Source organism: Eretmochelys imbricata, chromosome 4 (genome assembly GCF_965152235.1).
Source record: "Eretmochelys imbricata isolate rEreImb1 chromosome 4, rEreImb1.hap1, whole genome shotgun sequence".
NCBI lineage: Eukaryota > Metazoa > Chordata > Testudines > Cheloniidae > Eretmochelys > Eretmochelys imbricata.
In genome coordinates this window covers 16,974,325-16,999,405 of record NC_135575.1, presented here as the reverse complement: position 1 = coordinate 16,999,405, position 25,081 = coordinate 16,974,325, and the positions used below count along the sequence as shown (strand labels likewise).

The 25,081-nt window shown below is 45.6% G+C and overlaps 1 protein-coding gene across 1 annotated transcript in view; it reads right to left on the bottom strand.

The window, feature by feature from the left end:
* The window catches only part of SHROOM3 (shroom family member 3), a 165,426-nt gene extending 148,754 nt beyond the window's left edge, over positions 1–16,672 (bottom strand). The window contains exons 1-2 of the mRNA XM_077814751.1: positions 16,613–16,672; positions 9,339–9,481 (exon numbers count right to left, since the gene is read on the bottom strand). Coding sequence (XP_077670877.1) covers positions 9,339–9,481; positions 16,613–16,672 — 203 coding nt within the window. The remainder of the gene's footprint in view (positions 1–9,338; positions 9,482–16,612) is intronic.
* Between the last annotated feature and the right edge of the window lie 8,409 nt (positions 16,673–25,081).

The window sequence follows — 25,081 nt, the reverse complement described above, 5'->3', positions numbered from 1 at the left end:
CAGTGACTTGCTGTGTTCTATTAATGTAAACATTTTTGCTTCAAAGTCTGATGATTATGAATGCATAGATTTTAAGATCAGAGGAGACTGTTATGATCATCAAGTCTGATCTTCTGCATAATACAGACCAGCATACAACCCCAGCAAGTAATTTGTGCATCAAGCCCATAACTTCTGTAAACTCATAACTTCTGTTTAAGCTATATAGCATATCTTTTAAAAAGATATCCAGTCTTGCTTCAAAGACTTCAAATGATGGAGAATCCACCACATCCCCAGATAATTTGCTCCCATGGTTAATTACCATCTTCTCTGTTAACAAATTTTGCTTTATTTCTAGTCTGAATTTGTTACAGCATTAGCTTCCAACTCTTTGATCTAGCAGAAAAAGAAATGCAAGAGCCATCTACTATCAGAAATGTCTTTCCCATACTGGTATTTGTAGACCATAAGCAAGTCACCTCTTTAGTTTATCCAAGAGAAAGTAAACAGATTGAACTTCTTCAGTTTCTCACTATAAGGCAGGTTTTTCAGACCTTGAATAATTCTTGTGGCTGAACACTTTCCAATTTTTCCAACATGCTTTTTGAAGTGTGGACACCAGAACTAGATACAGTATTCCAGTAATGGTCTTACTAATGCCACAGAGAGAGGTAATACCACCTCCTACTCGTACATGATATGTCTTTGCTTACACATCCAAGGATTGCATTAGCCTTCTGGGCTACAACTTCGCACCTGTACAGTTGGTTATCTACCATTCCCTGGGTCCTTTTCCATGTCACAACATTCCAGGATACCGTCCCATATCTTGTAAGTACAATCTACATTCTTTGTTCCTAGATGTATGATCTGGCATTTGCCATATTAAAATGTATGTTATTCAAATGAGCCAACCTTACCAAGAGATCCAGAACCATGAACTGCATTTCACTTAGGTGGATAGGAGCAGCTAAACAGTGGGGCCCAGATTTTCAGAACCACCAACCTAATCTGCACACATTTTCCATGACTGTGCATGCAATCACTGTAATGTCATATGCATGTGACTTTTTACATGTCTGTCCTTTGTGCACACTCTGTCATGCTAAATGTACATTTAAATTTGGAGCACACACGGGACTGGACAATTCCAAACAGGGTTTAGTATTAACATGGCACCAGTGGGACAGCATGTGGTCAGCATGGGTTTCTGCGAAATTTAAGCTTCCTTTGATGCTTCTAGAACCTCTGGTTGCCAACAGAACTCCTCACGTGTGAACGAGTGCAGTACCATCCCAGGGGCCCATCATCCAGTGGGACACAGGACAGAGTGAAGGGTTTGCTACCACAGTAGCTCTGAATTCCCAAGTTCACAGGATGGGAGAAGAAGCCATGGAGAAGCCATATGTGGGTTCTTTGTGCCTTACACTGTGCTCAAGTTCAAGAGGTTGACTACTACAAGCTACAAGTCAATAAGCCCAGGTGCTCTCAGCTCTACAGAAAGCCCTGGCTTCCCATCACTTCCACAGACAGTCACGACACCCAGCTAACAGCTGCTTCAAACGTTTGTCCCCAGCGGCAATATGGCCACGCTTGATGTAATGGGGGAAGATACTTGTTTCCCCCCACACACCTGTGATTTTGGTTTTCTGCTCACTATTTCTCTGTCACCAGCAGAGCAATGCTTGTTCATTCCACCCTCCATTTGCAACACATCCTGCTGCCCTGTCACCTCGCCCAGCAATTATTTTACAGGCTCTTCCCTTTGCATGCTGTTTACACTTAGCTCTTTATCTGACTAGAAGGGACCAGTTCTTAAGCCTTCAGTATGCTGTGTGTTTTATTGCTGTTGTTTAAAAATACAGTGGAGCAGGAAATGAATTTGCTTTCTCTCTTGCCAGAGGAGCAAACTTTTCTGTAATCTGCCTCCTGAAGGAGCACTGCAGTAACAATACAAGGGAAGGGAAGGGAGGTATTTTCTTCTCGTATTTCTCAATGTGTTTAAAACCAGATGGCAGAAAATGTATTCAAATGGCATGGGCAAATGTACGAAAGATATTAGCAGCGGAGTATGTAAGGCAGGAAATTATTACTCATTTTAGCAGGGAGTGGAATGTGCACCTAAGGTGCATTTGATAAGGCTCCCTGATTCCCTGACGTGCAAACCAATTCCTTCTCTGACTCCCAGCTGACTGAGCATGAAGAATAAGCAAATTCCCCTTGGCACTCAGATTGCAGGCCCAAGCTATTAAAAAAAAAATTCGGAGCCAAATATTTTAGAAAAAGAAAGTATAAAAGAACCGGGGTGGGGAAATGTTGTGGAAGGAACGAGCAGACATTAGCAACAGATCTTTAGATTATTATTGCCAACATGGTAAATACACTTGAACTCCGGGAGGTGTGGCAAGGTGCATGACTCTGTCAATAAACCCCTGAGTGCCTAATCCACAGAGGGGTTCCAGATCTGGAGATTATATACCCATAAATAACAGCTGGGGAGCATGACTTGAGGGCCACATGGTAAGACAAGACTGTTGAGGACAGATGGTCCTGTGGTTAAGGCACTGGGCTTGGACACCTGGGTTCAATTCTTAAGGCTGCCCCAGACTCCTCGAGTGAGATTGGATAAATCAGTTGGTCTTTTTCTGCCTCAGTTCCCCATTTGTAAATAGGACTACCAGTGCCCATTTTGTCCATTTAGATTATAAACTTGCCAGCACAGGGACTGTCTCTCACGATGTGTCTGCAAAGTGCCTGGCACAGTGAGACCCAACCCTGATCTTGGCTGTGACTGCCACTCGCAACTGAAATTACAGCTAGAACTCGGTGGTAATAGTGGGGATCAGCTCAGATCCTCCCATTACAAAAGCACAGCCCCCTGTGTTGGAGAAAAAGGTGTATTGCCATTGTCTGTTAACAGCTTGACAGTATAGGGCCTCTGACACATAGGTGAGCAGTTCTGATTCCATCCACTAACGGAGTGGTGGTGGTGTGCACACATTTCAGTACATGTATTACAATGCCTAAATTCAGTGATTAAATATGTAGTGGGGAGGCTAAAGAAACCATAGGAAATTAGAGATTTGGCCTGACTTTCAGAAGTCAATAGGAGCTACTGGGTACTCAGTACATCTGAAATGTGGGTGTCTTTCCAAATTTGTCTCTGTTAATCCATGCATTCAACAGCTTCACTTTAATACAAGCATCAACATCTTTAAAGCATCCATCTGTCACTAGTAAGAACAACTTGTGTTATTCATATTGCAGACACTATATGACACTACAAGTTATATTTATAGTAGCAGTGAAAACTAAGTAGTTGGATCAAGCTCAGAAATAAAAAGCAGCAGCCCAGGTCTAGCAGATAAGCCATTTGATAATCATGGAGTGTATGGCGGATACAGGCATCAGGCAGGATGGTCCAGTGGTTAGGGCACTGCCGAGCAGTTGAAATGAGAGTTCAAATCCCTGCTCTGCCACACACTTCCTGTGTGACTCTGAGCAAGCCTGTGCCTCGGTTCCCCATCTGTACAATGGGGATAATAGCACTGCCCTGCCTCCCAGGGGTCTTGTGTGATTCCCACATAGTACTGGGGGCCATGTAAGTACCTTGGACAGAAACCAAGTATTATGGGGTATGGTTTTATACTGCTGGAAAACTGAGGCCACTACTGCTGGGTGTGTATGCTTTCATTTTAGACACAAAGGGGCTGATTCTACCCATTTATATATAAGGCAGAAGGATGGACTAGATGACCTAACAGGGTTTTCCCATCTCTTATTTCTGTGAACAGTATCCATGCAGAGGCTGGAATCTGTTGCCAGCATAAACTACGTGAGGGAAAATTAAGTGCCCAAAATGGGATTACTGCCTTATTGTCTATAGCTGAGTGGAGAGAGTTTTATTTAATGTTTCATGCACTTGTTTTACTGTTCCGTGCACCACATTACATCATCCCATGTGCATTTGAGAACCAGTTGTTAAAAACAAAGCTTTAAACCTGGGCTGTCAAACGCAAAGGAGATTCCATGTTTAGTTATGATCCAGGGTAAAAATGCGACACTTCATACATACTCCCTTCAATCCCCAGCAAATCCCCCACTGATGTTTGCACAGAGATGAAAGCGACAATACAACCTTTATGTCATTAGGTAACTTTTATCTATCATTTATTCAGTACTTCATTGTGATATTCAGAAAAAGGGCTCCCTATAGGGCCACCATTACGTCTGCCCTTTGTTTTTCTTCCTTCCTCCTTTCTCTCTTAATAAGTCTCTTCTATTCTTCCCTCTGCATTTCTTTCCCTGCAGCTACTCCCAATTCCTACCTCATTTCCCATTCCATCAGCTAAATGTTTAACTATTTAATTGCCAAGGTGAACACTGAAGCATCTGCATTGGGCTTTTAGAGCTGACACTTGAATGAGATTAATAGGGAAGTTCATCCCTCTTGGTCATTGTTTCAGGCTGTCTGCAGGCTCAGGCAGACATTGCAACATCCATGGACACTCAGTTCACATTTGGGAGGTCCTCTCTGCAGACATGAGAGCTAGAAATTTACTTTTGTTTTAAAAAGGAGAGGTGAGCGTGAGCACAATCCGAGTACGTCATGGGGGCCACAAACAAATCATTAGTATTTACTGCTTGTATTACCGTACCACCTAGGAGCCCTAATCAGGGACCGGCACCCCTATGTATTAGGTGTCCATCCACTTGTAGAACAATGCAGGCCAGATCAAGCCCAGGGACCGTATGTTGAACACTCCTGCTTTAAACAGTCTGATTAAAAATCTCCTCTGAATTGCTTGGTTGTCTCTTCTGATGTCATAAGCACACTATTTAACCACTCATATAGAGTTCCTGAATTTCTAATATGAAAACAAGCAAAGAAAATACCTTTAAAAGTGGTGGCTTTCTGTGTACATCAGAAAGCAGCAAATAAAAAGCAGCAAAAAAAAAAAAAAAATAGGTTTGCGCCATTATTTGCAAGTCACTTTTAATGAGGAAAGTGGGATTGCTCACGGCAGTGTGAGTTTGTCTCACTCCCTGTGCATGATCTCTTGCAGCAACTACTGAAAGCATTAGCCAGTCGCACGTTGAGAACTCAGGTAACAAATGAGTGTTTCAGAAAGTTTGTGTCTTCAGCCAGCAATCCTAGTCCACCATAGGCAATTTACAAAAAGAAGTCAATCTGCTAAGCACGCCCGAGAAAGTAGCTTGTTAATTCCCTTCAAAAAGAATCAAAATTAACTTTTCATTCATTTTATCGTCAACTGGCAGCGAGCTGCAAGACATCAGCTACTTGCACTTTTACCCCTTGAAAAACAGCATTATTATATTTAGAGAGAGATGAGCTTGACCCAGTAAAAGATGGGGGCCAAACAGCCCCAAATGTTGGATTTGGCTCCAGATCTGAATTTAATGGCTTTGGCTCCTAACATTATATGGGCTGAACCAATACCCCAGACCTGAACCTACACTACATAAACCTTGGATGCAGAATTTCACCCAGATGAGTAAAGTCAAGCATGGGCCCAACTGACAGGCTGCTGAAGTCAGTGGAAGTACTGCTGCTGATCTCAGTAGGCATTGCACTACTAGACATTTCTTGCATAAAATTTACAGTATCAGTGCCATAGTGAGAACAAGAAAAAATAGTCTATTTAATACCATTGTGTCTAACCAAGGATCCCTTAGGTCTGGGGGCCTTACACACTTATTGCTGGGTGCCCCACAATTTGCTCTTGGATCAGGACACTTTCTTCCACCATGCTCCACAGACTCAAAGCAACCACAACGCCTTTACGGAAGCCGTACAATGCCTAAACCTGCATCCCACATTGTCCCAGGCCATAAGGAGCTTTCACAACTCTGGAGGATATTACAGTGCTTATTACTATATTAGCCTGAATGGTCAGGTGCATTAACAGTGAGGTAAAGATGATCCATGCCTCAGAAGATCCTTTCTGCTGTCTGTCTCTGAACCTCGCTCACATACCTTTGAGTTTTTGCATTTCATCACACAGCAACACGCCGACTTAGCAACATTCCCCTACCGGCAATGAAGGATCTGTGCCCCTGGCCATGTTTGCGTACAGAATGGCTTTCCTTAATTAGTCTCTTTTATTTCTCTACTGTATTCCACTCCTTATTTCCTTCTTTTACATTTTTATCTGATTGAGGGTGTTTGTTTTTCTTTTTGCTTTTTCCCCTTTCTCTGGAATCCTTAACCATTTCCCTCCACTCCTTGTTTTGTGTTGGAGATGGACACATTTGCCTACTCTCTCATGGCCACTCCCCAGCCAGAGGGCCGAATCATGCTTCTTTCATGGGTCAGCAGATTTCATATCGCTTCTGACCCACAATCCAGAAGTTACTTGCGATCTCCAATTTCGTTTGCCATTGCTCCTCTCTCAGGATTTTAGCCTCCATCTGTCCATGTCAACATTTGAAGGCCAGATTCTCTGCTGGTGAAGTCAACGGAGGACAAGCTGAGGATCTGGCTCTGATAGTTAGTTATTTGTTAATTGTATACTTATAAAATGCAGTAATATTCCATTGATTAGGGATATGAAACCACTTCATATGAGGAGAGATTCAACAGACTGGGACCGTTCAGCATGGAAAAGAAACAACTAAGGGGGACTATGATAGAGATTTGTAAAATCATGAAGGGTGTAGAGAATGTGAATAAGGAAGTGTTATTTACCCCTTCCAGATAACACAAGAACCAGGGGTCATAGGCAGCAGGTTTAAAATATAAAGAAGTACTTCAAACATCACACAATCAACCTGTGGATCTTGTTGCCATGGGATGTTGTGATGGTCAAAAGAAGAATTGGGTTCAAAAGAAAATTAGATAAGTTCATGGAAGATAGATCCTTCAATGGCTGTTAGCCAAGATGGTCAGGGACACAACCCCATGCTCTGGAGATTCCTAAACCTCCAACTGCTAGAAGCTGGAACTGGAAAATAGGGGATGAATCACTCAATAATTTCCCTGTTCTGTTCATTCCCTCTGATGCACCTGGCATTGGCCACTGTTGGAACACAGGATACTGGGCTAGATGGACCATTGGTCTGACCCAGTATGGCCGTTCTTACATTCTTATGTAACTGGTTAGTGGAGCTTGCAGCACTTTGGCACGGATACTGCATGAATAAAATTATTATGCTCTATCTCCTTCTTCTCTAATGGTATATGGCATTGATCATCTTAAGTTGCCATCACTGTGACATCTAATGTTACAATTCAGACCTTGGTCCTGATCTTCAAGGCCATCCATAGCTTAGGACCCAGCTGCACATGTGAGCACATCTCCATCTGTCTAGACAGTTATGCTTCTCTAGGGCAATGGAGTTAACAAAATGCAGGATGAAGAATGTAAAAGACAGAGAAAATATTCTCAGTGGAGAGAGTTTGAATGTGGGACAAGCTAAGGAAGTCTGCAAGGCCCTCCTTCATCTTAGAGCCTGGGCTGAATAGCAGAATACTTTATGAAGGGAGTGGGGAAGCAGAGCAGATGTTAACCCTATGTTCACTGGGGACCAGGAAATACCCTTGCACCTTATCAGAAGCTGTTTAAAAACTGGACTTCAGTTTGATCTATTTCAGTGGGAGCACAATTGGGCCAGTGCTGAGCACTTCTGAAAATCCCATCTTACAACTGCATGTTTTACAGAAAAAAAATACAGCAGAAATCACGACCCCGTTAGCACTGAGAACGCTACTGCAAGTGAACCATGTCACATGATGAAATGACATGAAGCACCGCAACCAAACCAAAGCTCCAAACCAAAGCAGAGCACCCATAGTATTACCTCTGTAAAGCAGGGACAAGAGTATTCGGGATTCCCCCGTTGGAGACATTTATAAGACGGGAGGAAAAGAGAGACGGGACCATGCCCTGGAAAATAATGGTGGCAGAAATGCTACATGGTTCCATTTTAGAAGTATACTTGCGGAACGCAGGACACTGTAGGCTATTTGTTAATTTTTTCAGATGCTAGGTCATCTCCTCTTTCAATAACTCAGCAACTTTAATTAGAACCCCAGGCTGGCGGTTGAGCTGTGCATACTGAATGGGCGCTAAGCTGTTCTGCCTCAGCTGATTCCTATGGTATGGGAAAGCTAGTCAGAAAAACAAGAAAGAGGCTCATTTGTGCTGTCACTGGAAGAAAAAGGACAGATTCCCAGCTTGGACACAGGCTTCTAGCACACTGGGAGTTGTGCTCCAGCGAGTCAGACAGCTGACTCTGCCCCGCCCCCAGAACAGAAGGACAATCAGAGACACACACACACAGGCAGAAAAGACTCTAGTAGTAATAAGCTTAGCTTCTAAGAGGAATTGCACTGCAGCTGATGATAGCCACGTATGATATGCACCAACTCCCGCACATAAACAAAACTAGAAAGGCCAACTGCAACAGCACCAGAATATTACTCTGAACCCTTCCCCTCAGCTGTGGGGGTGCGATTGAAGATGCAAACCCAGATCGAAAACCAAACGTCAGCACTGGCCTCTACCTCTCCACCGTGATAGAACCAAAACCTCAGATCCAAACCCCCCAGCCCCTGGTAGATTCAAGCCACAGACTTGGATTCCGATACAGATTTTGATTCTAATACAAACACTTCCATCTACAGAATGCATTTTATCTGCAGAGATCACAGTGATTTACATAGATGAAATAGCCTAATAACACCCCAGGAGGTACAGTGTGTAATGATTATACATTACAAACTCATTGAGCACCCAGGGAAACTGAGGCAGAGTTAAGTGATTTGCCCCAAATCCTGCAATCCATGCCAGGTCTGTGACTAGAATCCAGGAGGCTTGATTCAGGGGTCACAGCTCTACCCACTAGATCACACCCTAACTATGTAATCCACAATGCTATTTAAAACTGAAACAGCCATTCTTTCCCTCAATTGCACAGTAAAGATCTGATCCAAAGCCCACTGAAAGCAATGGGATTCTTGCTGTTGATTTCAAATGAGCTTTGGATCAGCCCCAGAATCCTCATCCACAAATTAAAAACACAGAAATGACAGAGAGCATATGGTTGCATCTTCTCCTAGGTAGCCCCAGACAGGCAGTAGGACTCTGCTTTGAAGTGACTGAGCAGCATCCCTGACTTGCTGTGTTGATGGGGAGCAGTTGAAATAGCTCTTTCAGACATCACACATGGTAGGACATCGTGCGCCAGAATGGCCCAGGTGTCAAGTCACAGGTGCCCCTGACTCTCAGCAGGAGAGATGAAGATGTTGGCTGAGAGTCTTTACAGGATGGTGATGGGGAGGGACAGGAGGGAAGGAGGAGGAAGCAATAACGCACTGTACCCTGCTTGCCTACCTGCGGATGACCAGCTTCAGTGTCTTGTAGGACCCCTTCACCAGTGAGATGGCCTCCCGCCTGGAACTGCTTAGTTCCACCTCATTGATGTTCACCACCTCATCACCAGCCTGCAGCGAGTCCGCTTTCCCCCCTTCTTCAACCTGCATGGAAGAGAGGAGAAAAAGCAGTGAGAAGCAATTGGCTCAGATTTCCAGGCAGGGTTTGGCAGCCTTTTGTGGCACTAAAATGAGCCACTTCATCGGGGACAAGTTTTACAGGCCCACAGCTCTGCTCCTGAACCAAGAAGCAGCACCTTCACCTCCCGGCACCTAGAACTCTCTGCTTGCTTCTCTCGCCACTTCATATGGATGCAACCAAGATCTGCAAAGAATGCAGCCCTCTGTGACTTTTCCAATGAAGCTGAAAATTCTCTGTGATATCTGGAAGCAGTAAGGGGTAAGGAAGTGGTCATTAAATATTTCCTGGTCAGTTTTATAAGCCAGAGCCATGAATTCTGGATCAAGCTGCAAAGCTCAGATCAGATCCAAGCTTCACTAAAGCATGAAAGGTTCAGATCCTGTGGTTCAGATCTCTCTCTAACAGGGGTGCTGGAATAATTTGTATTGTGGGGGTGTGGAGAGCTATTGAACCAAACTGTAAACCCTGTATATGATGGAAACCACTTCAAGCCAGGGGATGTGACAACATCCCTAGTTCCAGCACCTATGCACTCTAGTCATTAGGTTGGTTGATCAGGAAGAGCAAGTTGCTAACATGCAAGCTGTAGAGCAGATGTATCTAAGTTAACACAATTAATAACAACTGGGAGCACTCCTTTGGTACTTTTCAACTGAGGATCTCAGTGCACTTTATAAAGGGAGGTAGCATTTTACAGATGCACAGAAAGGTTAAGCGACTGGCCCAAGATTATGCTGTCTGTCAGTGGGAGAACTGGAAATAAAACCCAGGGGCTTGGTTCTTCCCTGCTCTACACCTTGTGCAGTCATCTATCCCTGCACAGTGTCAGCTACATTCTCACTTACACATTGCACAGGGGCAAATGACTGCACAAGGTTCAGGGGAGGGGAGGGGAGAATCAGGTCCTGGGTCTCCTGACTCCCAGTCTTGTGCTCTCTCCATAGAGAAAGGCTGTCTCCTTACTCATCCGTCTAAAGTAAGGATACTAGGCATTGGGATGAAGTTAGGTGACACAATGGGTTAAGGCACTAAGCGTTCACTTCTAGAGACTCAAGTTCAATCATGCCACAAAACCACCACTGAAAATCTGCTATCATACAAGACATTTGGTGGATCATGCTCAAGAGAAGCTCAGATCTGGGACAGCAAGGCTTTTGCAGATCAGGACTGAAGTCCAGCGATGTGGCATGACAGAAGGCATGCTACTGCCTCCAGCAAGGCCTTCAAGTTCCTCAATGCCATATTCAACTAAAAATTGTAACTGAACTCCTCTTTGCAGATTCACGTTCTCAGAACTCACACAGGCCTCTGATCCAGTCTGCTGTAGTCCAGCAGGATGTCCGTGGAGAATGGCTGATGCTTAGGTCTGAGGGATTTTCTTATAAAGTGAAATGATTGATACTTCAGGAAGTTGTCACGCCAGGCAAAGAGTAACTGAGCCATAATGCACATTCCGGCACATTACCCAGCTTTCTTGCTCTATAGATTACTGTCAGTGTCTCAGGTGTTTCAGTGTGAACAACAGTTTCTCGTAGGAGGTAATGGCCAGTTCTTCGGATGAGAAGAACAGGATTTAGCACATACATCATATAGAGCATCACATCTTCAAAGCCTCCTCCAAACATTAATACCCTTGCCGGGTACCTAAGTGTCATTGCATACTTAAGCCTTCTAGGGAGTTGTTGCTGAATTGGAGGGGGGGGGGGCAGGGGTGTTTTCCCCCTGAGAACACCACAAAGCCAAACAAATGAGAATTTATATAAAGGAGCCAGGCATGTATCACAATTCCCAGGAGGATTTAGAAATGCTAGACCTTACTGGCAAAATAAATTAGATGCCTAAATCATAAAATCAAAACGCAGGATTGTTCCAGCTTGTCTCAGTTGGCAGGGGCTATGCAAGAACACAGGTGGTATTGTTTTCATAGAATAGAATTAGCTTCTAATTTTACAAAAGGGGGCGGGGCCTGTTTTTACAGTTAAGCAAACTAATTAAGTGCTTAAATACTTTGTTGCACTGGGGAGCACACAATGCAAAGGAAGTGTAAAACCACAACAAAGATACCACCAGCATATCTGTGCTGTGTGCCCAGTTCCCAGCACTGTCAAGCCAATTCGTCTCATCAATAAAACCCAACCTTCAAGCCTTGGTGATCTCTCCTGGAAATGATGCTAGGCAGTGCCTCTTGAAGCCACTCTGCATCACAAGGCGTTCAGCAGAACCGCTGATGAATGTTTCCAAATCATACAGGCTCTCAGCCATCCTTTCCACCTCTGCCTAATACAGACACACACTGTCCCGTTAGAAGATTGTTTTATCATTTTTTTTTAAGCCAAGAAAAGCTTTGGCCACTTATTCTAAAGGGAAATACTTGCACCTGCTGGGAAATGGGAAACCGCTCAATTCACTGCTCTATTTCACAAGTACTGAGCATTCTCCACAAGCAGGAGATAAATTGCCACTATTGTGTTTTAGATTAAAAAGGTTCCTGAGTAAACACCTTTGCTGGTTAGTTCCTGAGGTGAACCCCAGAAAAGAGAGCCAACAAGCCGCAGGGACCTTGTCTTGTGATTCAGAAACTGAACCAGGGACAAAAGCAGTTGAACAAATCAGTACAGCTTTAAAAATGTTTAAATATCTGCTTCCTGTTCTGGATATTAAAAAACCACCACCACCACCACCACTTTGGGACTGGTGTGCAACATCATATGTTATGCCACGCCCTTTGGAGGGCAGCCAGCAGCAGGACTTGAGACTGGAACCTGTGGATCTTAAAGCATGATTTTCTACTGACAGTGAAAAAGTCTTCCTACATTGGCCAAGGCTCAGGGTAGCTCCCCAACTGTTCTCTGTAGTCCAGGCACCGCTGGAGTGGGACAGAGGACCATACTGAGTGGGTCAGACATACAGGAGAAGCAAGAGGGCAGAGAGGTATTCCAACAGTTCAGGAGCAGTTTAGGGCCAATTTAAATCCCACCTTCACATTTGGTCAGTGGGGCAGGGCTGAGGAGCCCCCCTGGGGCTGCACCAATTCAGACTAAGGGCTGTTTCAGCCCCTACAGCAGCCAGAACCCACAAAAGTAGTTTAAACCACTTTTGCCCACATCTCTTTTCCCCAGGTGGCGTCTTCTGCGCTGCATCTCTCCAGAAGATCAGTAGAGAATCTCCCCCTAGCGCTCTGTACCTAACAGTTTTCTTGCTGTCTTTTCATGGAAACAAAGGGAAAACAAAGGACAGAGTGACCCCAGTTCAGGTTTATTTACATCAACACTGACGGGGTTCAGAATCCAGACCTGAAACCAGATCCACATTTTGTATGTACAGCCTCTGAGATGGGCTGAACTAAAGGCCCAGATCTGAACACTTCCTCACCCTTGGAGAGTTTGCACCCAGCTCTGAACCCATCTTTTGTGATTTAGGTCCAGGTAGCTCTACCCAAACTCAACTGGAATGCCAAGGATGGGAGCTTACATGAGGGGAAAGGGGAAAACAGCGCCATGAACTGAGCACGGCAAGTTTTGCACAATTCTTGTCCGAACGTGCTCAGTTGCCAACGAAGAATCAAGAGCAAACAGAGGCCTGGGATCCCACTAAGTATCACTTCCTCTCGCTGGCTGTGTACGCAATGTTTGTGGTTAGGGAGTGGCTTTCTCACAGCAAAGACTGCATAGTTCAGACAGAGCAAGCGCGCGCTGGCCACAGCTCTATCTCCAGCCAACGTCACTATTGCAGAAGCAAACAAAACCCAAAGACCAAGGAATGTATTTAAATGAACACCTGTTTCAACAGACAGGATCAAAAACAGCGAAACGAGGAAATAGGACTGTTTGAATGGGCGGACGGTGAAAGTCTGAGGCTAGGACAGTGTGATGCCACGCCATCAAGGGCAAGGAGGGTCATAGAAGCTATATGCTTGGCCCGTGGAAGAGACAGATCCATACATTATTCCACCTCTCCTGAGTTACGAACAGTCAAGGGCAGTGTGACCTAGTGGCTAGAGTCCTGGCCCGGGAGTCAGGAGACCTGGATTCTATTCTCAGCACTGCCACTGGCAAGTCACTTCACCTCTCCCACCTGTCTCATCAATTGAGACCATTAGTTCTCTGGGGGCAAGGAGCGTCGTGCTATGTACAACGTCTACACAGTGGGAACCTGATCTCAGTTGGGCCCTAATAAAAGTAACAGTCAGTGGGCTCCAGACAGGGCTGAGTCCAGCCCTCCTGCACTGGAAGGCCAGAAAGAGACACGGCCCTGGCATGTCTGTTAGGAATGGTACAATGGAAAGAGGGTTCTCAGAGCTAGGAGAAAGACTGGAAGGATCTAAAGGCAAATAAAAAAGCCCAACATGTGCCGCTTCCGGGAGAGTGTTTGGTACTTGGATGTCTCCTCTACCTCCATCTATCTGGGTGGAAGGAAGCAAAGGAAAGCCAGCTTTGCAAAAAGAGGTTCCAGGCATCATTTTACTGAGACCCTGAAAAGCAGCTAAAAAGAAAGCAACAGTAATGAATAAACGTTGGCACTTTCACAGTGCCTTCCATGCAAGGATTTCAAAGCACTTCAGACAGGAATCATTTAACTAGCAGAACCCTCCTGTGAGGTATGTGACTTCACCAATTTTACACATGGGGAAACCAAGGCAGCGAGTGGTTAAGGGCCAAACGTTCAAAGTTACCTGATTTGGCATACAGGGCCCTAATTGCATGCACAGATAAACAGCCATTTCTGCCTACCCATTCTGGATGCACAATTTAATTTTGAAAAATCAGGCTTCAAGTGACAGGAGGTCAGAAGGTGGTATGTCACGCCTTGCCCAAATCGCAAGCTGCCTGGATGCTGTCAGTCAAAGACAGAGTCAAAAATGCAGTTCATTATTCCGAGTCTCATGAACAGTGCATGAGCGGCCACATTAGTCACAGCGCTGTCAAACTTTGCTTCCACTCAACAGACAGCCGCTTGCTCCAGCAATGCAGCTATTGTGAGCTAAGTGACCTGCTACCACAGAGCACGCAATTGTCAGCAAAGGCTCCTACGGTTGGTTTAGGTGGAGAAAGATAAGGGGAGCTGGAGCCTGTAAGCTCTTAAGCCTTCTGTATGCAGAACTTCCATTGCCTTCATTGGAAGCTTTAAAGATGGGGGGCCTGGCAGTGTCCAGCCCCCTGAGTTAAGGTTGTGATTTATTCTGAAGTCACCCAGTCATTGTGCAGAGGCTGGTTATTACAGAAGACTCTGAAGAGCACATGGGGTGGTAGAAGTGTGATAGGTTTGCTGTCCCACTAACCTTACCTCTGAAGGCCACCGCTCAAACCCAGGCTTATATCACAAGGGTGTCTCCCCATTCCTTGTCTCCTCTGAGCCCATCCCCCAGACAGCATCTAGGTAAAGTGCAGTGCCGCAGAACTAGCAGTAGAGCTGGGGGAATCATTGATTTTTCAGTTGTCTGGAAGAGATCAGTTTGGGGTCAAGCAAAACCAATATTTTTGGCAAAAAAAAAAAAAAAACCCAAAAATCATTTTGGGCCAAACAAAATCTTGTGTTTCAATAAAAGTAAAGGAAATTTGGAAACAAAATATTGTTTCAACCCTTCCAACCCCCCTTTCTCCCCCCCCCCAAAAAAGAATCAAAACATTTTGACATTGGAGGGAACTTTTTTGCTTCTCCCCCAAAGTTGAAACAATTCGCCAAAATTGACACCAATGCACAAAATGTTTCAGTTGACCCAAGTTTGCTTTTTTCAGGGGGGGAAAAAGTTTTATCTGAAAAGTTTCACCCAGCTCTAAGTGGCAGCCTGTGTGCTAAGGAGGTCAAGAAACTGCTCCAGGCCAGCCATGACATTCATCTGCGGAGTCACGTGTGGGGAAGCTCACCCTGTCTACAGCGTTATATGCCATACCAGCTAAATATAAAGAGCCAGGGGTTAGACATACCTCTCAGTGTGCCTGGGTTTTGCTGAATTAAGTTGGGCCTTTCACCTTACTGACTACATTGTCAGCATCAGTTTCTACCTGGTGGTGTCCTAGCACATTTGCAAGAGATCTCATGAAGGATCCACAGGTACAAGATCATACACATCACACAAGAAACACTGGAGAACTCACTGCGTCATTGGAGCTTGCAATATATTAGAAGGCCCTGCAACTCTTATCGCAAGAGTATTGCGTTCCCTTTCTTTTGTGGCAGCAAATGCAGCACCCAGTCTCCTAAGGAAGCATCTGACAAAGCTTAACCAATAGCAATAGCCTTCTACAGAAAGCACTCCAAAAGTCTATGGGCTTTTTGAACCATCCTGATAGGATGGTCTGAGCGTTCCTGATAGGAAAGTTGGCCTTGTGGTTAGGGCCGGAACTGGGATGCCAGGGATTTGAGGTTTGAGTCCCAGCTCTGACAGACTCCCTCTCTGATCTTGGGCAAGTCACTTAGGGCCAGATTCTGATACCAGTCACCCATAATGAACAGACTCCTACAGCGTAAGGAGTTCTGCTGAAATCAACGGGAGTATTTGTGCTACTCAACAGGAAAAAGGGTCTCCATCTCTAACTGAAAGACAGAGGTAGCCAGGACAGACAAAGGAAGTAATGCTATTTCGAGCATAAGCTCTTTGGGACAGGGACTGTGTGTGCAGTGCTGTGGTAGCCGTGTCGGTCCCAGGATATTAGAGACAAGGTTGGTGAGGTAATATCTTTTATTGGACCAGCTTCTGGACTATGTGTATCCAGTACCTAGCACAATGGAGTCCTGAGCTTGGTGGGAACCTCTAGGTGTGACTATAATACAAATAGGCCTATTCAGTTCAGTAACCGGGCTGTATCCAACTGCACAGGATGGTCCAAAACACCTACAGAAAAGTTTTCCTTTTCTAATCCCACAGCTCTTTTCCAGAAGGACTGATTCCAGCATCTCCTCTCCTCCTCCTCCCTCACCAAATCCAGCTTGCCAGTACATTCAGCTTCTTTCAAAAAGACAAAAGTCTTCCCCACTAAGCCGGCCTCTCCTGAAATACAGCCACTTCAACGCATCTCAACGACATCTTCAGACTGATGCAAATGGAGTTCCATTCAGTTGCCTTTATTGAGGGCAAAGTATACCATGCCCGTTACCCTGGCCTGAAAATCCAAAAGGCCACCCTGGGCCCGCTTTGCATTAACACTGTACTCCATCTTGCACCTCTAGAGCAGGCCTCTTGTCATTCAGTAGATCATGCCACAGACTTTGAACCCATCTGTTTTTTTTCTTTTTTTTGGCTTACTGTAAAAGCAACATGTTGCTTAAGCAGATCACCAAGGATACATAAGACTTATTGCTGCTGTCTTTTGTTCAGTTCCCTATGGTTACTGTAGGTTCAGAGAATGCCGTCTAACCGAGATCCTTTCTTGATGATTTTAAAGAGGTTTCCTTTATTTATTCCACTCTTTTCCCCTTCCCTTTGTTATAGGGTCTTTTGTAACAATGAAATCTCTGTACCTTTTAAGATGGAGCATACCAGCTTTGTACCCGTTGTATTATGCACAGGACATGTGATTACTCAATTGAAACTATTTGCTGAAGTTTCTTAATTATTAAGAAGCAAAAAAAAGAAAGCATCCAAATGGGTTTGGGTGCTCAATGATCCCAAAGAAGTTGGAACTCTGATGCAGCAATCATTGTAGCTGAGTATTGATGGAAGCAATGTCAATTGCTATGACAAATGACTGCCCTTAACTTGTCAGATATTCTAATGGTGACAAGGCGATCATCAGAAATGTCCTGCTGGAGATGGCTGACTGTAGTTCCCCAGGGGCAAAAAACAGTTTTCTAGAAACTGACAGGGTGAGAGGGAGAGATGCGGTTCCTTGGAAGAGCTCTGCACTCTAGCTTTCTCAGCTGGCAATACGCCTGTAATTCGGGCAGCAGGGACTTAATCACAGAATGCTGCTGGGAAAGGTTTGATTTGCCTCGGTCTTGCCCCTCACGTGGTTGTTTATACACCCGAACGTGGGTGTAAAACTATACCAGATCAGAACAGTAACACTTTGCCCCCCACTTTGCACTGGTGAAAATGACCACACAAGGTGCAGAGCCCTAAAGTGTCAGGCCCAAATCCTGCTTGCCTCACTCACCCAAAGAGTCACATTGAAATGGATGGGACCACTCATATGAATGAGACCATTGGGACCCATGGTTGAACACCTTCAATACGCGATGGACTCATCTAAGACTCTATATGGGACATGGAGTTTCTTAGGCTCTCATGGAGATCCGAGGAGGTTCTGAAAATAAGAGGGAAGGGGTGGCAGAGATGCTGAGTGACTCCAACATCATTCAAGACTCCAACATCATTCGACTTAACATCGTTTGACAATTTCGGGGGGGAGGGGCGTGGGAGGGTTTCCAATGCAATACAGACATTCCTTCCCCATTGTCCACAAACCGCATGTCAGCAGGATGTAGTTGTTAAGACAATTAAACCAAAATATAGTTAAGTCAAAAGGTCCCCCCTTGGAGCCATATCACTGCTGGATATCTCCTTCCCCAGTGCAAACAGGCTTCTAGGGACTGAGAACCTAGCCATCAAGATTCACTTCAAGCCACAGATGCTTTCAAATAAGCTGGTCCTTTATTCTTCTGGGAGGCAAGGAAGGCATCCTTTTCAGACTGCTCTGGAATACACCCCAACAAAGTATCTTCTCCCAAACACAGAATGGTCCTGCATTACTGGCTCACTGACTCTCTCATGAAGGAGAAGTTCGTCCATTCTGGGTGGGTGACTGATTCCTAACCTTTACTTCATGTAGTAAATGAAATGGGTTATTCCGAATACTACTACTTTGGGTTTCCATGGTGCCTGCCATTAAAGGATGCCATGGTGCTTTGTAAACCAAAGCGCAGAAGGCCTGACTCTCTGCTGTCCTGCATGCTGGGGAGTCGTTTACCCTCTGCAAAGTGGGTGTAAAATGCCAGCATTCTGATTGGTTAGCACTTTACACTGCTTTGCACATGACTCCAAAAGCCGCATATCAGGGAAAGCCAGGCCCTGGGATTTTAAGTGATTTGACCAAGGTCCGTGCTCACAGCAAGTCATAAGCAGGGCTCAGACTAGAACCTAAAAGCCTCCCAATCCCAGCTGTCACCACTAGGGGAATATATTTTTGAATTGCCAATATAAACACACCACCACAAATAAGGGAATGGGCTCGTACAAGTCTAATGCATCTTGAGAGACTGAATCATTTAAATGGAAGAAGAAGTCAGTTCCTGTGTTTTAGGATTAAGATGCCTTTTGACACGGCCATAAAAAATTTTTTTTAGCATGGGCAAAACAATGTATTTTCCCCTTATCTTGTTCTGAGAAACAGCTGAACCATTTTAATTAAACTTAAAGAAAGTAATACTACTACTGTTAATAATCAGCAGCAGCAGCAGCCTGAGGCAGATACCTGGAGTAGAAAATTCAGCCCAGACAGGGGTCCTCTAATGGGGAGTCTCAGGCAACCATAAACATAGATGTCACTACCAGCTCTGCCTGTAAGAGCACCTTCCATCATCCAGAAGCATCCCTAAGCAATCTTCAGACTCTGAAACAAATTCTGTTCCTGTTTACACCAACATAAATCAAGAGAAAAAGTATTCACACAACAATATCCATGAACCTCTGACTTCAGTGACAGGTTTCAGAGTAACAGCCGTGTTAGTCTGTATTCGCAAAAAGAAAAGGAGTACTTGTGGCACCTTAGAGACTAACCAATTTATTTGAGCATCTCCTTTTCTTTTTGACTTCAGTGAAGTGACTCAAAACGTACATGGGTGAAACACAGCAAAATGTGACCCTGTGTACATAAAGAGTAGAGTTGGGCAGGAACTGGTTTTCCCACCCTACAGAAATCTTTGAGAGACTTTGACATTTGTAGTCTCAAATTAGGACAAATTGAAAATCCAAAAAATGTTGAGTTTTTTCAGGTCAATCTAAATGTTTTGTTTCAATAATTTTGAAACCTTTTGTTTTTTACTTCAACCATTTACAAAAACTACTATAATTAACTTAAATTGTGAAACACAATTTTCTTGAACCAGAAAACTGGAATTTTTCATTTCAAAATTTTCTCTGCAAAATTTTTTTGAGTAAAAAAATTCGTCAAAAAAATTCTACCTCTCCTGCAAAAATTTCAGTTTTGAAAATTTGGCACTTTCTGACAAAAAAATTTTCATCAAAAAAACTCCCAGCCAGCTCGACTGAAGAGACACTCACCCAGCACTGAAAGACACCACAATACTTCACAAGAATCTTAAAGATGGAGAGAGTGAAGAACAACTTGTCAGTTGTATTTACAGAGGGGAATATCATGTAGGCACAATGTAATTACCCTAATTGGAATCTGGCCAGGATACTGAGGTTAACACCTCTTGCAAAAAGTGATCAGGACCTCGTTCTAATGTCTATTCCCACATGCCAGAACATGGCACCTCCAGCAGCAAGGCACACCTCTGTTGGCATTACTCACCCAGAGGGACAGTTGCTATCCAGTAATTCACCAGCACCAATTTTGTGTAACACATGGGCTCCTCGTGGTGGTCTCCCATAAGAGTCGTGACCAGACTGCACATGCTTAGCCTGTAAGATCTGCTGAGGCCATGGACTGAGGCAAAGTGTCTGCAGGCCATAAAGTGGTCAATGGAAGACATGACCCAAAGTTATTGTGATCCACATACTGCAGGTCTACACAGTCCTTACCAACCCGCTCCCAAACATCCCCAAGACCACCCCAGCAGCTCCCAACACTGCCGCACTTCCTGTTGGATTGTTTCCTGTTCTGGCAGCAAGGTCAATGAAGGCAGACAGCTCTTCAGCTAAAAGTGGCAAGAAGCGGAAAACAAATTGCTGGCTTCAATGAGAAGAGATAAGGGAACAGGTCTCTATCAGTTTGTATCCAACTCCCTGGGGTGACTCTAAATTCACAATCCACTAGAGGAAAGAAGGCTTAGCTCTTACGTTGATTTTCCACCTGTATGAACAGAATTTTTTGGCTTGCTCAGAGATTTATATGCAAAAAGAGTGGTGGGATAGGGAAGAAATATTTTCCTTTCACCCTACAACAGGGATGGAACCATGCCAGCGCTGAACCCAAGGCATTCGAGAAGGAAGCAGCCTCCAGGATCTTGGCATGCTGGGAGGTCAGACTAACTGTGAGTTGGTCCTACTCCCAGCTCCGCAACACATACAATGCCAAGGAACTAGTTTGGGAAGTTACATTATGACTATTATTGATTTGCTTTACAGCAGCACCTAATGGTGCCAATCACCGCCAGGACCCCATTGTGCCAGGTGCAGTACAAACACGTAGTAAAATAGTTCCTGTTCCTAAGAACGTATGGTCTAAGTAGACAAGACACAAAAAGGGCGAGAGGGGAAACGGGCACAGAGAAGTGAGCCAAGGGCAAGCAGCAGGTCTGCAGTAGAGCTGAAAACAGAATCAAAGTTTCCTGAATCCCCCAGTCCAGTGCCCTATCCACTAGACTACACTGCCTTTACCACACACTGTATGGAAGCTAATTTAAGACCCACAGATTAAGGTCTACAAGGTCCCCTCCTGAAACAGACCAAGAGCGGTCAATGTGCTACATCAGTTCCCGTCGCAGCTGAGGTGCGGATATCAGGGCAGGGAGGGGGCACGGTCTGCAAAGCTCACCCTGCTGCCCGAGGCCCATAGAATCTCATGCCATGTGCAAAGTGTCTCCTGCTGAATCCGCACGGCAATGGCAGCATGGCTCTCCAAGGGGAGAGGCTACCAGTGACTGGGCACCTGCCAGCCTCGAGCCCACATGCACGGGGATGACTGCTCCTTGGGTACCAGCAATGAATGCTGCAAGCAGTATTGGGCATTCCCTTGTCTTGAGACGGGAACATGCCCCTTCTCCCTACCAGCTTGGGTACACCCTCCTGAAGAGTGCAGGGTGTCAAGGTCGCATGGAAGGGCTAGAGAGAAGCGGGAGGGGATTGTTGCAGAGAACTGCCTTTTCCTGCCACATGTGCCCTCCTTAATTGAGTCCTGCTTGGGACTAAAGCCCTTCTCTTCCCTCCCACACTGCACAATGGGAGGGAAGCACCTGGCTGGAAATCAGAAAGTTGTAAAAACCACAAGCATTTCCAGACAAATGCCCAGAGAGAGCAACTTGCAAAGGAGCTACAGCCCTGGGGAAGAGTCTTGGGGTGTCCCGCTCCTGGGTGGTTTTAATGACACATCAAATGCCACTTGGTCCATTCCAAAGGCAGGAATAATGTGCTCAGATTCGGAGAGGAACTGAGGAGCAACAGATAAAAGGCATTGCTTGCAGGGCTGGTACCCAGAGATCGAGGATCGGTTCCACTACAGGCAGGAGAACCCTGTACAATACAAATTCCTCCCTTTACTTCAAGCCTCATTTTCAGATTTCCATCCCTCCGTGCATCAGATCCACAGCGCCACACCGATTTTCACTAGCTGAGGATCTAGCGGTACGGCTCCAATCCTGTGAGGATAAGCGGTTGCCTTCAGGGCCTGATCCAGGGGGTGGCTCAGCAGCTTCCAGCATTATTCATTCATCAGAGGAGGAATGAAGGCTGGCTTATGAAAGAGTCTGATTGCATACCATTCCTGACAGCACCTGTCACGGAGATCGGGCCAGGCCTGGATAAAGCCAATCAAATGAACTGGTGGCCTAATAGTACCTGGTCAGAGCGTGGAGTGTGGCTGAAAGAAAATGAAGTACAAATGACCCCAGCCAATGAGGGATAAAGAGCCAACAGTTGGCTAATAAATGCTGATTGGTGGCCGAGATCATTCCCCAGAGCCTTTTCAGGTCTAATGGGGCTGTTTAACAGGGATGGTCCTAGTCATCCCAACCCTGGGTCTATATACTGCTTAGTGAGCTCTTTAACAGGTCTGTGCCTTTTAAATCGAATGGAAATTCATGAGATGTGAAAGAATGCAGATCTGCAGCTTGAAGCAGAAGGTCTCTCCGCATAATGCACAGAATTAGCGGGTGAAATGCCTGGCTTCATGTCACAGCTCGAGCCAGTGGCTGTCACCGGCCTGATTGTAAAATCACAGCAAGGGCTTTGGAAACTTTTGTTCCACAGCAAGCCCCCTCCCACAGCACAGGAGGAAGAGTGGGCAGATCTCTCACTTTCAGGGCTGCAAAGGCAGGGAAACTGCATGGGAACAAAGAGTCTCTCATGAAATGCCGTTGGCCTAGAGGCAAACCCTACCCTGCAGCACTAACCTTTCGGTAGATGTGGACGGCTAGATAAGTGTGGTTGAGAGAGAGGGGGCAGAAACACAAGCGGGGCCGTACCCACAAAGGAAAGGCTCGGACAAGATGGGCATGATCATGACGCAGCTCTCAGCTATGCAGTGACCCAAGAGAGCAGAAACAGCTGGACTGAGTCTTCTTAATTGAACAGAGCAGGAGCACCTATGGGACAGTGGGAAATGTTAACATGAGCCCCAGCACCAACATACACCCACCAGCACCACCCAGCTGTATTGTGTACAGGGGCGATCATGCAACGTCAGTCCAAAATGCTCCCCAGGGTTAAAAAAGATCAAGCAGTGTATTCTCTTGATAAGCAAGAGGAGGAAATATATGTCTAAAGGACAGGAGTCGGGAGCCCTGGGCTCTATACATGGATTTGATGTGGGTAAGTCACTTAATTTCTCTGCCCTTTGGTTTTCTCATCGGCTTTATGGAGATAATGGTGATATCACTGAGGTGTTGTGGGACTTAATTCACTTAAGCCCTGCTTCTGCTCCCATTGACGTCAGTTTCAAAGCTCCCATGGACTTCCCCGGGCTACTCAGATGAGCAAGGATTGCTTGAGCTGGAAAGAGACCGAGAAGAGGCCCTCAGTGGTTATCTTTCAATGTCACCCACCCCAACCCTAAATGTTGTTCTGCTAGCACTTGGTCTGGGTTCTTTGCAATTATTTGGAAACTCAAACCACTGAGTTCTTAGCTGGGACTGGCAAAAGCACTCTTCACAGGTGTAACTCTTTCCCCACTGAGGTCAGCCACCATTTTACAAACATACATTATTCCTTAAGCAGGCTCTCATAGAATGGTAGCCTAAGCGTCACGTGCAGCTCACCAAAGGTGTGTTCTGGTTACATCACTAAGGGACCCCTCAAGTTCACTAATCCACCAATTCTTCCCCTCACCCTGTACACTGACTTGCCATCCAGAATGAGCCCAGAGCACTCTTCAAATACACAACACTCACAGATTTGCAGCCTGGGCTCCCACAGTCACTGAGCACTAAGCAGCGTTAGCTCAGGCTCTTCCTGCAGCGTGATTTCTACAGGGTATATCAGTCAGTCTTAAGGCAGTAAGAACTATTTTAATTTCAAAAGCAGTATCATTAACACTAGACAATAACTTTGGTTTGTAGAGCAGCCTCTCCCATGCCAGCTCTGTCCCACAATGCTTTGAGGCTTAAATGGGAAAAGACAGTATTAATTTTCTTGCACTCTGCCTGTGGGAATCCTAACACATTAATGCTCAGATCCTGTCCACCTTAGTCCATTGGGAGTAAGTTAGATATGTTTTTTCCTTTTTATAATGTTCATAATAAACCTTCCAGAATCATAATGGGCTGTAGCCTGCAGGGGTCTGAGCTCCTTCCTGGAGGTGCTTCTGGCACCCACTGCTGCTGCTATCTCAGAAGAGCCGTAGGCTTCCATCACGGCGACCACCGGTGGAAACTGCTGGACAGAGCAGCTCTTCAGTACCCAGAGTGCTAGAGAGATAGCAGAACATCCCCGCCAGCCTGGATGTAACTCAAGGACCAAGACAAACAGTGAATGAGGGAGTAAAAGGTCACCTGAAACCCCCCTACTCACCCACAGCCTTCCCCCCAAAACACCCAGAAGCAGCAGGGCTTCCTCCCTCCCCTTCAAAGCACCTACAGCCCTTCCCCTGCAAACCTATTGGCATCACCGCCAGTTAATTTGGATATTGTTTCAACCAGCTGATGCTCATCCACATCCTTGTCTCATCCAGCCACTTTGAAAGCAAAGCCTCTGCAACACCAGGGCCCCTGAGGGGGAGACACAGCTGCATGGAAGGCACCCGCAGCCCAAGCAATCTCTCCCGTGGCTTCACTACACTACACAGGAGGGGTTGGACAATGGTGAGGAAAACTGGAGAAAGAGAGTCAGGTTTCAGGAGATCCCTAGTGTGGAGGGGGACCAGGGGCTCAGGAATGCCAGCAAGGGGCGGTGCTGCTACCAGACAAACACAGGCCTCTCAGCATGGTTTGTAAAGCTCTTTCCTATACGCCTGCCTGTCTGACACATCACTGACTGCTAGTGAAACCGGGGTGACAAGAGAGCCTTGTGCATCAGCAGGTTCTCGGGACAGATGTGCAATTACCCCCAGTCCTTCTGGGGCCTCTCACACCTCTCTGCTCCCAGGGCCTCCTCCTCTTCCATTGCTTTTGACATTCTTCTCACTCCCCTTTTCTGACTGCTCCCTTACTCGTCTGCTTCCACGCTACACTGGGTCTACACCCATGCTGCCCTCTGCGCCTGGGACAGTCTCCTATTTCTGGTTCACCAA